The 18,640-nt window shown below is 41.3% G+C and overlaps 1 protein-coding gene and 1 long non-coding RNA gene across 2 annotated transcripts in view; both read right to left on the bottom strand.

The window, feature by feature from the left end:
* Positions 1 to 1,337: 1,337 nt before the first annotated feature.
* Positions 1,338 to 3,968, bottom strand: LOC118964991. Its single transcript, XR_005052341.1, has 2 exons — positions 3,546 to 3,968; positions 1,338 to 3,454 (listed from the first exon to the last, which is right to left on the bottom strand). It is a non-coding gene; the product is annotated as an uncharacterized LOC118964991 (long non-coding RNA).
* A 1,971-nt stretch (positions 3,969 to 5,939) lies between these two features.
* LOC110519138 (tumor protein p53-inducible protein 11-like) overlaps positions 5,940 to 18,640 on the bottom strand; it is a 107,699-nt gene continuing 94,998 nt past the window's right edge. The window contains exons 6-7 of the mRNA XM_036981634.1: positions 16,983 to 17,084; positions 5,940 to 6,127 (exon numbers count right to left, since the gene is read on the bottom strand). Coding sequence (XP_036837529.1) covers positions 5,970 to 6,127; positions 16,983 to 17,084 — 260 coding nt within the window. The 3' untranslated portion in view covers positions 5,940 to 5,969. The remainder of the gene's footprint in view (positions 6,128 to 16,982; positions 17,085 to 18,640) is intronic.

Below are 18,640 nucleotides of genomic sequence, written 5' to 3'. Positions count from 1 at the left end.
ACAGTGTGTTGACCATTATACAGAGGAGAGAGAGAGAGAGACAGTGTGAGGACCATTACACAGAGAAGAAGAGGTGAGAGAGAGAGACAGTGTGTGGACCATTATACAGAGAAGAAGAGGTGAGGGAGAGAGACAGTGTGTGGACCATTATACAGAGAAGAAGAGGTGAGAGAGAGAGACAGTGTGTGGACCATTATACAGAGAAGAAGAGGTGAGGGAGAGAGACAGTGTGTGGACCATTATACAGAGAAGAAGAGGTGAGGGAGAGAGACAGTGTGTGGACCATTATACAGAGAAGAAGAGGTGAGAGAGAGAGACAGTGTGTTGACCATTATACAGAGAAGAAGAGGTGAGGGAGAGAGACAGTGTGTGGACCATTATACAGAGAAGAAGAGGTGAGGGAGAGAGACAGTGTGTGGACCATTATACAGAGAAGAAGAGGTGAGAGAGAGAGAGAGACAGACAGTGTGTGGACCATTATACAGAGAAGAAGAGGTGAGAGAGAGAGACAGTGTGTGGACCATTATACAGAGAAGAAGAGGTGAGGGAGAGAGACAGTGTGTGGACCATTATACAGAGAAGAAGAGGTGAGGGAGAGAGACAGTGTGTGGACCATTATACAGAGAAGAAGAGGTGAGAGAGAGAGACAGTGTGTTGACCATTACACAGAGAAGAAGCGGTGAGAGAGAGAGAGAGACAGACAGTGTGTGGACCATTACACAGAGAAGAAGAGGTGAGAGAGAGAGACAGTGTGTTGACCATTATACAGAGAAGAAGAGGTGAGAGAGAGAGACAGTGTGTTGACCATTACACAGAGAAGAAGAGGAGAGAGACCCATCCAGACATTAACTCTAAACATAACAACATCACCCTCTGGAGGCGAACTACTGCACAACAGGGCTGTGTTCAACAGGGCACAACAGGGCTGTGTTCAGCAGGGCACAACAGGGCTGTGTTCAGCAGGGCACAACAGGGCTGTGTTCAGCAGGGCACAACAGGGCTGTGTTCAGCAGGGCACAACGGGGCTGTGTTCAGCAGGGCACAACAGGGCTGTGTTCAGCAGGGCACAACAGGGCTGTGTTCAGCAGGGCACAACAGGGCTGTGTTCAGCAGGGCACAACAGGGCTGTGTTCAGCAGGGCACAACGACGTGGAGTGTTCAGCAGGGCACAACGACGTGGAGTGTTCAGAAGGAAATAGATGACGTTTAAATCAAAACAGGAATAACAGACAATAGGAATAACTTGGAGATAAGAACTGTTGAGTCTTGAGAAGTTAGAGCATCGCCTGGGCATAACGAGACCACACAAAGAAAAACAGCCACGGGAAAGAAAATAGATTTATTTATTGTTGTTCTGTCTATACATATACAGCATGTGTCTACCTTTATGGCACAATGTACATTTAAAATAGACCCCAACAATAACACGTCATCACATTTCCTAAAGCATTGATGCCGTTCGTGATGACAAATCCACCGTGGTCCCAAACACACTGAAAGATAAGAGACGTGCCTGGATGCAGAGACAGTAAACTTCCTCTATTCTAATATAAGAGATATTCAAATGGCTTGGTGTTCAGGGAAAGTTAAAATCAGGTGTGATACTATACCCCCACCCCCCCCCCCCCCCCAAAAAAAACTACATCTCTGTAGAAGTGTCAAAACAACTTTTTTATTTATTTATTTAAAGCACGTCAGATCCCAACGTGTGACACAAAGTGTCCTAAACCTTCTGTTGTTTTCTGAAGAACGCTTCTAGTATGTTCTCTCTACCTCGATGCAGAAGCAACGGCCCAGTTTCCACGACCCAAAAGCTTAAGTACATCACGATTTTTTAAAAATGTACCTTTTTGATGCACTGCTGGAACATAAAATACCTGTTGAGTGGGAGGATTAAACTGAAACATTGTCCTGATTGATTCGTTTTCCTTGTGTCACATTATCCCAGACTGAAGAATTATCCTTCAGTCAGTCCAGCAAAAAAACATAAACACATGGAAGAATGTTTGAGTCTTACAAAACAAAACCAGTGTTATTGTCCTTTAATACATCATATATTAGTACAGAACAAAACCAGTGTTATTGTCCTTTACTACAACATATATTAGTACAGAACAAAACCAGTGTTATTGTCCTTTAATACAACATATATTAGTACAGAACAAAACCAGTGTTATTGTCCTTTACTACAACATATATTAGTACAGAACAAAACCAGTGTTATTGTCCTTTAATAGAACATATATTAGTACAGAACAAAACCAGTGTTATTGTCCTTTAATACAACATATATTAGTACAGAACAAAACCAGTGTTATTGTCCTTTAATACAACATATATTAGTACAGAACAAAACCAGTGTTATTGTCCTTTAATACAACATATTTGTACAGAACAAAACCAGTGTTATTGTCCTTGAATACAACATTTATTACTACAGAACAAAACCAGTGTTATTGTCCTTTAATAGAACATATATTAGTACAGAACAAAACCAGTGTTATTGTCCTTTAATACAACATTTATTACTACAGAACAAAACCAGTGTTATTGTCCTTTAATACAACATATTTGTACAGAACAAAACCAGTGTTATTGTCCTTTAATACAACATATATTACTACAGAACAAAACCAGTGTTATTGTCCTTTAATACAACATATATTAGTACAGAACAAAACCAGTGTTATTGTCCTTTAATACAACATATTTGTACAGAACAAAACCAGTGTTATTGTCCTTTAATACAACATTTATTACTACAGAACAAAACCAGTGTTATTGTCCTTTAATACAACATATATTAGTACAGAACAAAACCAGTGTTATTGTCCTTTAATACAACATATTTGTACAGAACAAAACCAGTGTTATTGTCCTTTAATACAACATATATTACTACAGAACAAAACCAGTGTTATTGTCCTTTAATACAACATATATTAGTACAGAACAAAACCAGTGTTATTGTCCTTTAATACAACATATATTACTACAGAACAAAACCAGTGTTATTGTCCTTTACTACAACATATATTACTACAGAACAAATCCATCAGGGAACGCAAAGGGAAAAAACTGACATGAGCGTTTCTTATTGGACAGGTAAGTACCCCACTGTTTCACTCTGGTTTTTTTTCTTCTGTTTTGCACCAATATGAACATGACCCAGACCAACATGAAACAGGACATTAGACAACAGTAGTCGTTCTCTGAGCCAGACCTACATGAAACAGGACATTAGACAACAGTAGTCGTTCTCTGAGCCAGACCTACATGAAGGAGGACATTAGACAACACTCTCTGAGCCAGACCTACATGAAACAGGACATTAGACAACAGTAGTCGTTCTCTGAGCCAGACCTACATGAAGGAGGACATTAGACAACACTCTCTGAGCCAGACCAACATGAAGGAGGACATTAGACAACAGTAGTCGTTCTCTGAGCCAGACCTACATGAAGGAGGACATTAGACAACACTCTCTGACCCAGACCTACATGAAGGAGGACATTAGACAACAGTAGTCGTTCTCTGAGCCAGACCTACATGAACAGACAAAGCTGTGTGTCTTAAAATACATATCTTGTACTGCCAATTAAAGTATGTTCACTCTCTACACACAAGTTCTGCCCCCAACCCGGGGTTCCCCAAACAGGCTTATACAAGTTCTACATGACTCACGGGACTTGGTATCTACAGAAGAGACAGTCTGAAAACAACACTGTTCTCTGTCTGCAGGTACATGTTCAGTAACTAGCACGTGTATTTACGTGTCTTGTAATATGTGGCATATCGCAAAATACAATCACCTTATTATTTGGCAATCAGATTTAAAAAGATCCTTTTCTAAACAAAATGAAACCAGAGCTTTATCTGTGAACACAATGGATTTAAGTGGTTGGGGCTGTCTCAACGAAACTGGGATCGAAGTGTGCATGAAAAATGGCACCCTATTATCCCCTATATGGTGGTGCTACTATAGACCAGAGCCCTATTCCCTATATAGTGGTACTACTATAGACCAGAGCCCTATTCCCTATATAGTGGTACTACTATAGACCAGAGCCCTATTCCCTATATAGTACACTATTCTAGACCAGAGCCCTATTCCCTATATAGTGGTACTACTATAGACCAGAGCCCTATTCCCTATATAGTGGTACTACTATAGACCAGAGCCCTATTCCCTATATAGTGTACTACTATAGACCAGAGCCCTATTCCCTATATAGTGCACTACTTCTGAACAGTCCTATGTGGGGTAAGTAATAGGGGGCCATTTGGGCAGCGTGAGCACCAAGCAGTCACGTTGACTGGAGTGCTGCTTTGGAGGCACAATCTAAAGGTTGGGTTTTATCTAAACAGACCGTCAAGGGGCAATCTGCAGTTGAAACAATAACAACGTGTCCACCCCACCACTGTTTTGGTTAAAAGCTGAGGGATGGGGTTGGAGATTTGTAAACACTCTCAAATTCATAAGACAGAGTTATGGATGCAAGGACTGACCATCCATGATATCAAATTGATAGTTCTAACACTGTTTGGGGAGAGGGGGTATAATCAGAACTATGTGTATGGTTCTGGGTCTAATCAGAACTAGATCTATGGTTCTGGGTCTAATCAGAACTATGTGTATGGTTCTGGGTCTAATCAGAACTGTATCTATGGTTCTGGGTCTAATCAGAACTGTATCTATGGTTCTGGGTCTAATCAGAGCTGCTAGATCTATGGTTCTGGGTCTAATCAGAACTAGATCTATGGTTCTGGGTCTAATCAGAGCTGCTAGATCTATGGTTCTGGGTCTAATCAGAACTGTATCTATGGTTCTGGGTCTAATCAGAGCTGCTAGATCTATGGTTCTGGGTCTAATCAGAGCTGCTAGATCTATGGTTCTGGGTCTAATCAGAACTGCTAGATATATGGTTCTGGGTCTAATCAGAACTAGATCTATGGTTCTGGGTCTAATCAGAGCTATATATATGGTTCTGAGTCTAATCAGAGCTAGATCTATGGTTCTGAGTCTAATCAGAGCTAGATCTATGGTTCTGAGTCTAATCAGAGCTATATCTATGGTTCTGAGTCTAATCAGAGCTATATATATGGTTCTGAGTCTAATCAGAGCTATATCTATGGTTCTGAGTCTAATCAGGGCTATATCTATGGTTCTGGGTCTAATCAGAGCTGTTATATCTATGGTTCTGGGTTTAATCAGAGCTGCTATATCTATGGTTCTGGGTTTAATCAGAGCTGTTATATCTATGGTTCTGGGTTTAATCAGAGCTGCTATATCTATGGTTCTGGGTTTAATCAGAGCTGCTAGATATATGGTTCTGGGTTTAATCAGAGCTGCTATATCTATGGTTCTGGGTTTAATCAGAGCTGCTATATCTATGGTTCTGAGTCTAATCAGAACTAGATCTATGGTTCTGGGTCTAATCAGAGCTGTTATATCTATGGTTCTGGGTTTAATCAGAGCTGCTAGATCTATGGTTCTGGGTCTAATCAGAGCTGCTAGATCTATGGTTCTGGGTCTAATCAGAGCTGCTAAATCTATGGTTCTGGGTCTAATCAGAGCTATATATATGGTTCTGGGTCTAATCAGAGCTGCTATATATATGGTTCTGGGTCTAATCAGAGCTATATATATAGTTCTGGGTCGAATCAGAACTAGATCTATGGTTCTGGGTCTAATCAGAGCTATATCTATGGTTCTGGGTCTAATCAGAGCTATATCTATGGTTCTGGGTCTAATCAGAACTGCTATATCTATGGTTCTGGGTCGAATCAGAACTAGATCTATGGTTCTGGGTCTAATCAGAACTGCTATATCTATGGTTCTGGGTCGAATCAGAACTAGATCTATGGTTCTGGGTCTAATCAGAACTGCTATATCTATGGTTCTGGGTCTAATGAGAACAATGTGTATGGTTCTGGGTCTAATCAGAACTATGTATATGGTTCTGGGTCTAATCAGAACTATGTGTATGGTTCTGGGTCTTCTTGGTCCTGCGACCCAGGTGGTAGTAGTAGAGGAGTGTGATGATGAGGAAGAGGACTTCACTGAGGAGGAGGAGGATGGCAGAGTTTGACATCAGACCCAGCTCCACGAGGGTGATGCTGGTCACTGCAACGAGAGAGAGAGAGAGAGAGAGAGAGAGGAGAGAGGAGAGAGAGAGAGAGAGGAGAGGGGAGAGAGAGGAGAGAGGGGAGAGAGGAGAGGAGAGAGAGAGAGGGGAGAGAGGAGAGGGGAGAGGGGATAGAGAGAGAGAGAGGAGAGGGGAGAGAGGAGAGAGAGGAGAGGGGAGAGAGAGAGAGAGAGGAGAGAGAGGAGAGAGAGGAGAGAGAGGAGAGAGAGAGAGGAGAGGGGAGAGAGAGGGGAGAGAGAGAGGGGAGAGGAGAGAGAGAGAGAGAGAGGAGAGGGGAGAGAGAGGAGAGAGAGGAGAGGGGAGAGAGAGAGAGAGAGGAGAGAGAGGAGAGAGAGGAGAGAGAGGAGAGAGAGGAGAGAGAGGAGAGAGAGAGAGAGGAGAGGGGAGAGAGAGAGGGGAGAGGAGAGAGAGAGAGGAGAGAGAGAGGAGAGAGAGAGGAGAGAGAGAGGAGAGAGAGAGGAGAGAGAGAGGAGAGAGAGAGGAGAGAGAGGAGAGAGAGGAGAGAGAGGGGAGAGAGGGGAGAGAAGAGGGGAGATAGAGGAGAGAGGAGAGAGGAGAGAGGAGAGTGGAGAGTGGAGAGTGGAGAGTGGAGAGGAGAGAGAGGACACACATTTTACAACTAGGGTTAAGTGCCTTGCTCCAGGGCACAACGGACTGAATTTACACCTCGTCGGCTAAGGGTTTCATAACCAGCGGCCTTTCAGCTACTGGCCCAATGCTTTTAACCGCCAGGCGTGTTTCCCAACACTGATATATAGGGGACATCTGGGATGCAGCCTATACAAATGTAATGTGTTATACTGATACAGAGGGGATATTTAGGGGACATCTGGGTAATGTAATGTGTTATACTGATACAGAGGGGATATATAGGGGACATCTGGGTAATGTAATGTGTTTTACTGATACAGAGGGGATATATAGGGGACATCTGGGTAATGTAATGTGTTATACTGATACAGAGGGGATATATAGGGGACATCTGGGTAATGTAATGTGTTATACTGATACAGAGGGGATATATAGGTGAGGACTGGGTAATGTAATGTGTTATACTGATACAGAGGGGATATATAGGTGACATCTGGGTAATGTAATGTGTTTTACTGATACAGAGGGGATATATAGGGGACATCTGGGTAATGTAATGTGTTATACTGATACAGAGGGGATATATAGGGGACATCTGGGTAATGTAATGTGTTATACTGATACAGAGGGGATATATAGGGGACATCTGGGTAATGTAATGTGTTATACTGATACAGAGGGGATATATAGGGGAGGACTGGGTAATGTAATGTGTTATACTGATACAGAGGGGATATATAGGGGACATCTGGGTAATGTAATGTGTTTTACTGATACAGAGGGGATATATAGGGGACATCTGGGTAATGTAATGTGTTATACTGATACAGAGGGGATATATAGGGGACATCTGGGTAATGTAATGTGTTTTACTGATACAGAGGGGATATATAGGTGACATCTGGGATGCAGCCTATACAAATGTAATGTGTTATACTGATACAGAGGGGATATATAGGGGACATCTGGGTAATGTAATGTGTTTTACTGATACAGAGGGGATATATAGGGGACATCTGGGTAATGTAATGTGTTATACTGATACAGAGGGGATATATAGGGGACATCTGGGTAATGTAATGTGTTATACTGATACAGAGGGGATATATAGGGGACATCTGGGTAATGTAATGTGTTATACTGATACAGAGGGGATATATAGGGGACATCTGGGTAATGTAATGTGTTATACTGATACAGAGGGGATATATAGGGGACATCTGGGTAATGTAATGTGTTTTACTGATACAGAGAGGATATATAGGTGACATCTGGGATGCAGCCTATACAAATGTAATGTGTTATACTGATACAGAGGGGATATATAGGGGACATCTGGGTAATGTAATGTGTTTTACTGATACAGAGGGGATATATAGGTGACATCTGGGATGCAGCCTATACAAATGTAATGTGTTATACTGATACAGAGGGGATATATAGGGGACATCTGGGTAATGTAATGTGTTTTACTGATACAGAGGGGATATATAGGGGACATCTGGGATGCAGCCTATACAAATGTAATGTGTTATACTGATACAGAGCCATCAGAAAGTATTCAGACCGCTTGACTTTTTACACCTGTTGGTGGGTTAAAGCATTCTAAAATGGATTAAATCGTCCCCCTCCTCTCATCAATCTACACACAATACCCCATAATGACATCACAATACCCCATAATGACATCACAGTACCCCATAATGACATCACAATACCCCATAATGACATCACAGTACCCCATAATGACATCACAGTACCCCATAATGACAAAGTAAACACAGGTTTTTAGAAATTGTTGCTAATTAATAATATATATATACAGTGCCTTGCGAAAGTATTCGGCCCCCTTGAACTTTGCGACCTTTTGCCACATTTCAGGCTTCAAACATAAAGATATAAAACTGTATTTTTTTGTGAAGAATCAACAACAAGTGGGACACAATCATGAAGTGGAACGACATTTATTGGATATTTCAAACTTTTTTAACAAATCAAAAACTGAAAAATTGGGCGTGCAAAATTATTCAGCCCCCTTAAGTTAATACTTTGTAGCGCCACCTTTTGCTGCGATTACAGCTGTAAGTCGCTTGGGGTATGTCTCTATCAGTTTTGCACATCGAGAGACTGACATTTTTTCCCATTCCTCCTTGCAAAACAGCTCGAGCTCAGTGAGGTTGGATGGAGAGCATTTGTGAACAGCAGTTTTCAGTTCTTTCCACAGATTCTCGATTGGATTCAGGTCTGGACTTTGACTTGGCCATTCTAACACCTGGATATGTTTATTTTTGAACCATTCCATTGTAGATTTTGCTTTATGTTTTGGATCATTGTCTTGTTGGAAGACAAATCTCCGTCCCAGTCTCAGGTCTTTTGCAGACTCCATCAGGTTTTCTTCCAGAATGGTCCTGTATTTGGCCCCATCCATCTTCCCATCAATTTTAACCATCTTCCCTGTCCCTGCTGAAGAAAAGCAGGCCCAAACCATGATGCTGCCACCACCATGTTTGACAGTGGGGATGGTGTGTTCAGCTGTGTTGCTTTTACGCCAAACATAACGTTTTGCATCGTTGCCAAAAAGTTCAATTTTGGTTTCATCTGACCAGAGCACCTTCTTCCGCATGTTTGGTGTGTCTCCCAGGTGGCTTGTGACAAACTTTAAACAACACTTTTTATGGATATCTTTAAGAAATGGCTTTCTTCTTGCCACTCTTCCATAATGGCCAGATTTGTGCAATATACGACTGATTGTTGTCCTATGGACAGAGTCTCCCACCTCAGCTGTAGATCTCTGCAGTTCATCCAGAGTGATCATGGGCCTCTTGGCTGCATCTCTGATCAGTCTTCTCCTTGTATGAGCTAAAAGTTTAGAGGGACGGCCAGGTCTTGGTAGATTTGCAGTGGTCTGATACTCCTTCCATTTCAATATTATCGCTTGCACAGTGCTCCTTGGGATGTTTAAAGCTTGGGAAATCTTTTTGTATCCAAATCCGGCTTTAAACGTCTTCACAACAGTATCTCGGACCTGCCTGGTGTGTTCCTTGTTCTTCATGATGCTCTCTGCGCTTTTGACGGACCTCTGAGACTATCACAGTGCAGGTGCATTTATACGGAGACTTGATTACACACAGGTGGATTGTATTTATCATCATTAGTCATTTCGGTCAACATTGGATCATTCAGAGATCCTCACTGAACTTCTGGAGAGAGTTTGCTGCACTGAAAGTAAAGGGGCTGAATAATTTTGCACGCCCAATTTTTCAGTTTTGGATTTGTTAAAAAAGTTTGAAATATCCAATAAATGTCGTTCCACTTCATGATTGTGTCCCACTTGTTGTTGATTCTTCACAAAAAAATACAGTTTTATATCTTTATGTTTGAAGCCTGAAATGTGGCAAAAGGTCGCAAAGTTCAAGGGGGCCGAATACTTTCGCAAGGCACTGTATATATTTTAAACGGACATATTACATTTACATCAGTAATCAGACCTTTTACTCAGTACTTTGTTGAAGCACCTTAGGCAGCGATTACAGCCTTGAGGCTGGGGTATGAATTTACAAGCTTGGCACACCTGTATTTGGGAGGTTTCTCCCATTCATCTCTGCAGATCCTCTCAACCTCTGTCAGGTTGGATGTGGAGCGTCTCTCCAGAGATGTTTGATCCGGTTCAAGTCCAGGCTCTTGCTGGGCCAATCAAGGACATTCAGAGACTTGTCCTGAAGCCCCTCCTGCATTGTCTTGGCTGGGTGCTTAGGGTCGTTGTCCTGTTGGAAGGTGAACCGTAAGCCCAGTCTGAGGTCCTGAGAGCTCTGGAGCAGGTTTTCATCAAGGATCTCTCTGTACTTTGCCCCGTCCATCCTTGCCTCAATCCTAACTAGTCTTCCAGTCGCTGCCGCTAAAAATCATCCCTACAGTATGATGCTGCCACCATCATGCTTCACCGTAGGGATGGTGCCAGGTTTCCTCCAGATGTGACGCTTGGCATTTAGGCCAAAGAGTTCAATCTTGGTTTCATCAGACCAGAGAATCTTGTCTTTAGGTGCCTTTTGGCAAACTCCAAGCGGGCTGTCATGTGCCTTCTACTGAGGAGTGGCTTCCGTCTGGCCACCCAACCATAAAGGCCTGATTGGTGGAGTGCTGCAGAAATAGTTGTCCTTCTGGAAGGTTCTCCCATCTCCACAGAGGAACTCTGGAGCTCTGTCAGAGTGACCATCAGGTTCTTGGTCACCTCCCTGACCAAGGCCCTTCACCGATTGCTCAGTTTGTCAGGGCGGCCAGCTCTAGGAAGAGTCTTGGTGGTTCCAAACTTCTTCCATTTAAGAATAATGGAGGCCAGCTGTGTTCTTGGGGACCTTAAATGCTACAGAAATGTTTTGGTACCCTTCCCCAGATCTGTGCCTCGACACAATCCTGTCTCTGAGCTCTACGGACAATTCCTTTGACCTCATGGCTTGGTTTTTGCTCTGACATGCAGTGTCAACTGTGGGACCTTATATAGACAGGTGTGAGGGCCTTTCCAAATCATGTCCAATCAATTGACTTTACCACAGTTGGACTCCAATCAAGTTGTAGAAACATCTCAAGGATGATCAACGGAAACAAGATGCACCTGAGCTCAATTTCGAGTCTCATAGCAAAGAGTCTGAATACTTATGTAAAGAAGGTATTTCAGTTGAATTTGTTATAACATTTGCAAAAATGTTCTAAAAACCTGTTTACGCTTTGTCATTATGGGGTATTGTGTTTAGATTATTTTCAATGACGGCCTAGTAACAGTGGGTTAACTCCCTGTTCAGGGGCAGAAAGACAGATTTTTACCTTGTCAGCTCGGGGATTTGAACTTGCAACCTTCCGGTTACTAGTCCAACACTCTAACCACTAGGCTACCCTGCTGCCCCTCCACTCTAACCACTAGTCTACCTGCTGGTTACTGACCCAACTCTCTAACCACTAGACTACCCTGCCGCCCCATTGTGTTTAGATTGGTAAGGATTTTTTTTTATGAATCCATTTTAGAATAAGGCTTTATAACGTAGCAAAATGTAGAAAAAGTCAAGGGGTCTGGAATACCTTCTGAAGGCACTGTATATGTGATCATCTGGACCACTAGATGGAACTTCACTCTCAGTCAATTCAATTGAATTCAAAGGGCTTTACTGTCATGGGAAACACATGTTTACATTGCCAAAGCAAGTGAAATAGATAAACAAAACAATCAAAAATGAACAATAAACATTACACTCACAAAATTTCAAAATGTCATATTATAATGTCTATATAGAGTGTTGTAACGATGTGCAAATAGTTAAAAGTACAAAAGGGGAAAATAAATAAACATAAATATGGGTTGTATTTACAATGGTGTTTGTTCTTCACTGGTTTGACCTTTTCTCGTGGCAACACCCTCATCCTGCAGTTCACTTCATATCAAGCATCTCAGAGCAGGAGTACTGATCTAGAATCAGATCCCTCGTTGTCTCTGTGATCTTACTCATAACACTCTAAAAAAGGTTAAACTGATCCCAGATCAGCAGTCCTACTTTGACACAGTACATACGGCTCCTGGTCCCCTCGTCCATGTAATGTTATTCATTACAATCTAAAAGGTTAAACTGATCCCAGATCAGCAGTCCTACTTTGACACAGTACATACGGCTCCTGGTCCCCTCGTCCATGTAATGTTATTCACTACAATCTAAAAGGTTAAACTGATCCCAGATCAGCAGTCCTACTTTGACACAGTACATACTGGTCCCCTCGTCCATGTAATGTTATTCATTACAATCTAAAAGGTTAAACTGATCCCAGATCAGCAGTCCTACTTTGATACAGTACATACTGGTCCCCTCGTCCATGTAATGTTATTCACTACAATCTAAAAGGTTAAACTGATCCCAGATCAGCAGTCCTACTTTGACACAGTACATACGGCCCCAGACTTCCCTTCAGTCGACACCGCAGGACTGAACAGAGATTGACGTTCCACTGATGTGTGAATGTCTCTTATTGAAGTATTAGAGGAGACGGGAGGAGATAACATGGACTCTCAGTCCCTCCCTAAATACACACTACTGTTACTGAGGGAGGAGATAACATGGACTCGCCTGGACTCTCAGTCCCTCTCTAAATACACACTACTGTTACTGATCATAGACACTACTGTTACTGATCATAGACACTACTGTTACTGATCATAGACACTACTGTTACTGAGGGAGGAGATAACATGGACTCTCCTGGACTCTCAGTCCCTCTCTAAATACACACTACTGTTACTGATCATAGACACTACTATTACTGATCATAGACACTACTGTTACTGATCATAGACACTACTGTTACTGATCATAGACACTACTGTTACTGATCATAGACACTACTGTTACTGAGGGAGGAGATAACATGGACTCTCCTGGACTCTCAGTCCCTCTCTAAATACACACTACTGTTACTGAACATAGACACTACTGTTACTGATCATAGACACTACTGTTACTGATCATAGACACTACTATTACTGATCATAGACACTACTATTACTGATCCTAGACACTACTATTACTGATCATAGACACTACTGTTACTGATCATAGACACTACTGTTACTTATCATAGACACTACTATTACTGATCATAGACACTACTGTTACTGATCATAGACACTACTATTACTGATCATAGACACTACTATTACTGATCATAGACACTACTATTACTGATCCTAGACACTACTGTTACTGATCCTAGACACTACTGTTACTGAACATAGACACTACTGTTACTGATCCTAGACACTACTATTACTGATCATAGACACTACTATTACTGATCATAGACACTACTGTTACTGATCATAGACACTACTGTTACTGATCATAGACACTACTGTTACTTATCATAGACACTACTGTTACTGATCATAGCCACTACTGTTACTGATCATAGACACTACTATTACTGATCATAGACACTACTGTTACTGATCATAGACACTACTGTTACTGATCATAGACACTACTGTTACTGATCATAGACACTACTGTTACTGATCATAGACACTACTGTTACTGATCATAGACACTACTGTTACTGATCATAGACACTACTGTTACTGATCATAGACACTACTGTTACTGTAACCAACTGATCATAGACACTACTGTTACTGATCATAGCCACTACTGTTACTGATCATAGACACTACTATTACTGTAACCAACTGATCATAGACACTACTGTTACTGATCATAGACACTACTGTTACTGAACATAGACACTACTATTACTGATCATAGACACTACTGTTACTGATCATAGACACTACTATTACTGATCATAGACACTACTATTACTGATCCTAGACACTACTGTTACTGAACATAGACACTACTGTTACTGATCCTAGACACTACTATTACTGTAACCAACTGATCATAGACACTACTGTTACTGATCATAGACACTACTATTACTGATCATAGACACTACTATTACTGATCATAGACACTACTGTTACTGAACATAGACACTACTATTACTGATCATAGACACTACTATTACTGATCATAGACACTACTGTTACTGATCATAGCCACTACTGTTACTGATCATAGACACTACTATTACTGATCATAGACACTACTGTTACTGTAACCAACTGATCATAGACACTACTGTTACTGATCATAGCCACTACTGTTACTGATCATAGACACTACTATTACTGATCATAGACACTACTGTTACTGATCATAGACACTACTATTACTGATCATAGACACTACTGTTACTGATCATAGACACTACTGTTACTGTAACCAACTGATCATAGACACTACTGTTACTGATCATAGACACTACTGTTACTGATCATAGACACTACTGTTACTGATCATAGACACTACTATTACTGATCATAGACACTACTGTTACTGTAACCAACTGATCATAGACACTACTGTTACTGATCATAGCCACTACTGTTACTGATCATAGACACTACTGTTACTGATCATAGACACTACTGTTACTGATCATAGACACTACTGTTACTGATCATAGACACTACTGTTACTGATCATAGACACTACTGTTACTGATCATAGACACTACTGTTACTGATCATAGACACTACTATTACTGATCATAGACACTACTATTACTGATCATAGACACTACTGTTACTGATCATAGACACTACTGTTACTTATCATAGCCACTACTGTTACTGATCATAGACACTACTATTACTGATCATAGACACTACTGTTACTGTAACCAACTGATCATAGACAATCCTGTTACTGATCCTAGACACTACTGTTACTGTAACCAACTGATCATAGACAATCCTGTTACTGATCATAGACACTACTATTACTGATCATAGACACTACTATTACTGATCATAGACACTACTATTACTGATCATAGACACTACTATTACTGATCATAGACACTACTGTTACTGTAACCAACTGATCATAGACACTACTGTTACTGATCATAGACACTACTATTACTGATCATAGACACTACTATTACTGATCATAGACACTACTATTACTGATCATAGACACTACTATTACTGATCATAGACACTACTGTTACTGATCATAGACACTACTATTACTGATCATAGACACTACTGTTACTGATCATAGACACTACTATTACTGATCATAGACACTACTGTTACTGATCATAGACACTACTATTACTGATCATAGACACTACTGTTACTGATCATAGACACTACTGTTACTGATCATAGACACTACTGTTACTGATCATAGACACTACTGTTACTGATCATAGACACTACTATTACTGATCATAGACACTACTATTACTGTAACCAACTGATCATAGACACTACTATTACTGATCATAGACACTACTGTTACTGATCATAGACACTACTATTACTGATCATAGACACTACTATTACTGATCATAGACACTACTATTACTGATCATAGACACTACTATTACTGATCATAGACACTACTGTTACTGATCATAGACACTACTATTACTGATCATAGACACTACTGTTACTGATCATAGACACTACTATTACTGATCATAGACACTACTGTTACTGATCATAGACACTACTATTACTGATCATAGACACTACTGTTACTGATCATAGACACTACTGTTACTGATCATAGACACTACTATTACTGATCATAGACACTACTATTACTGATCATAGACACTACTGTTACTGATCATAGACACTACTGTTACTGATCCTAGACACTACTGTTACTGATCATAGACACTACTATTACTGATCCTAGACACTACTGTTACTGATCATAGACACTACTATTACTGATCATAGACACTACTATTACTGAACATAGACACTACTATTACTGATCATAGACACTACTATTACTGATCATAGACACTACTGTTACTGATCAGACACTACTGTTACTGATCATAGACACTACTGTTACTGATCCTAGACACTACTGTTACTGATCATAGACACTACTGTTACTGTAACCAACTGATCATAGACACTACTGTTACTGATCATAGACACTACTATTACTGATCATAGACACTACTGTTACTGATCATAGACACTACTGTTACTGATCATAGACACTACTGTTACTGATCATAGACACTACTGTTACTGATCATAGACACTACTGTTACTGATCATAGACACTACTATTACTGATCCTAGACACTACTGTTACTGATCATAGACACTACTGTTACTGATCATAGACACTACTATTACTGATCATAGACACTACTGTTACTGTAACCAACTGATCATAGACAATCCTGTTACTGATCATAGACACTACTATTACTGATCATAGACACTACTATTACTGATCATAGACACTACTGTTACTGTAACCAACTGATCATAGACAATCCTGTTACTGATCATAGACAATCCTGTTAGTGATCATAGACACTACTATTACTGATCATAGACACTACTATTACTGATCATAGACACTACTGTTACTGATCATAGACACTACTGTTACTGATCCTAGACACTACTATTACTGATCATAGACACTACTATTACTGATCATAGACAATCCTGTAACCTACAGATCGTTTGTAAAGAACAACTCCGATGACATGTTCCAAACATAAACCAATAGGAGAAGCCCAGTGCATCCTTACTGCACAGTCGTTAGTTGGTGTTGTTAGTAAATGGATATTAGGACAGAACAACGGATCCCTCACCCAGGAACTGGACAGACAAGAGGCAGGCCTCGGTCAGCAGGGTCCACTGGATAATGGCCTTCTCTGCTGTGTACAGACCTTTCCACATGATCAATGAGACACCTGGTGGGGGGGGGGAGAAAAGAAAAGAGAGAGAGAGAGAGAGAGAGAGAGAGAGAGAGAGAGAGAGAGAGAGAGGGAGAGAGAGGAGAGAGAGAGAAGAGAGAGAGAGAAGAGAGAGAGAGAAGAGAGAGAGAAGAGACAGAGAGGAGAGAAGAGACAGAGAGAAGAGACAGAGAGAAGAGACAGAGAGAAGAGACAGAGAGAGACAGAGAGAGAGACAGAGAGAGAGACAGAGAGAGAGACAGAGAGAGAGAGAGGAGAGAGAGAGAGAGAGAGGAGAGAGAGAGAGACAGAGAGAGAGAGAGAGAAAGAGAGAGAGATGAGAGAGAGAGAGAGAGAGAGAGAGAGAGAGAGAGAGAGAGAGAGAGAGAGAGAGAGAGAGAGAGAGAGAGAGAGGAGAGACAGAGAGAGACAGAGACAGAGATGTTTAGCATTAGGGTGAGGACTACAGTCGTCTAGTGTGTAGCCAGCCTTCTAAAACCCTGTTGTCTCGATCATTCCACTACCGGAAGTACTGTGAGAGGTCTGGGTTTCCGAGGTCAGGTCCACATCGGTTCACATCAGAACGGATCCAGACAACCAGATCTCTCAGATACTAATTCCTTCCTTCCTGGAAGTGGCTGGATTTTAACACTGTACTAGAGTAGGGCGGACATCCTGTCCATCAGGAAGTAGTGAGCCCTTCTGATGACCCCAGCCTACACAGAGCCTTGGATAGATACAGTATAATACTATATTTAGAACTATATAGTACATCTGTGGCTCTGCTCCAACCAAGGCTGTTACTGAACAGACAGTAGAGGAACTGTGTCGATGTTCCAAAAGGCACCCTATTCCCTATTAGTGCGCACTACTTTCAACCAGAGCTCTATGGAACCTGGACAAAAGTAGTGCACTATAAAACATGGAATAGGGTGCCATTTGGGACGAACACTGTATCTTCACCCCTTGTTTCCTACAGCTTTCCGCTGTTAAGGGATTATCCTCTCTTCCTTCCTGTCTTTCTCAGTCGGGTTCCGCCTTCCATCCATCCATCCCTCTATCTCTCTCTCCCTCAGAGGGGGACTGTACAGTCACGCCTTGCTGTACTCAAATGCACTCACTCATCATGTAATACTGTAAAACATGGCAGACTGAATTACAAACCTCTTCATACCCTGTGACAAAAACTATTAAAGTAGTCATGATTATTACCATCTTATTTAGCTAGGTAAGCCCTCAGCTGGTTCTACCTGTTATTTAGCTAGGTAAGCCCTCAGCTGGTTCTACCTGTTATTTAGCTAGGTAAACCCTCAGCTGGTTCTGGTCTTACCTGTTATTTAGCTAGGTAAACCCTCAGCTGGTTCTACCTGTTATTTAGCTAGGTAAACCCTCAGCTGGTTCTGGTCATACCTGTTATTTAGCTAGGTAAACCCTCAGCTGGTTCTACCTGTTATTTAGCTAGGTAAACCCTCAGCTGGTTCTGGTCCTACCTGTTATTTAGCTAGGTAAGCCCTCAGCTGGTTCTGGTTCTACCTGTTATTTAGCTAGGTAAACCCTCAGCTGGTTCTGGTCCT

This window comes from Oncorhynchus mykiss, chromosome 6 (assembly GCF_013265735.2).
Source record: "Oncorhynchus mykiss isolate Arlee chromosome 6, USDA_OmykA_1.1, whole genome shotgun sequence".
Lineage (NCBI taxonomy): Eukaryota > Metazoa > Chordata > Actinopteri > Salmoniformes > Salmonidae > Oncorhynchus > Oncorhynchus mykiss.
Note: the sequence above shows the minus strand (reverse complement) of the source record. Positions and strands in the feature narration are given on the sequence as shown.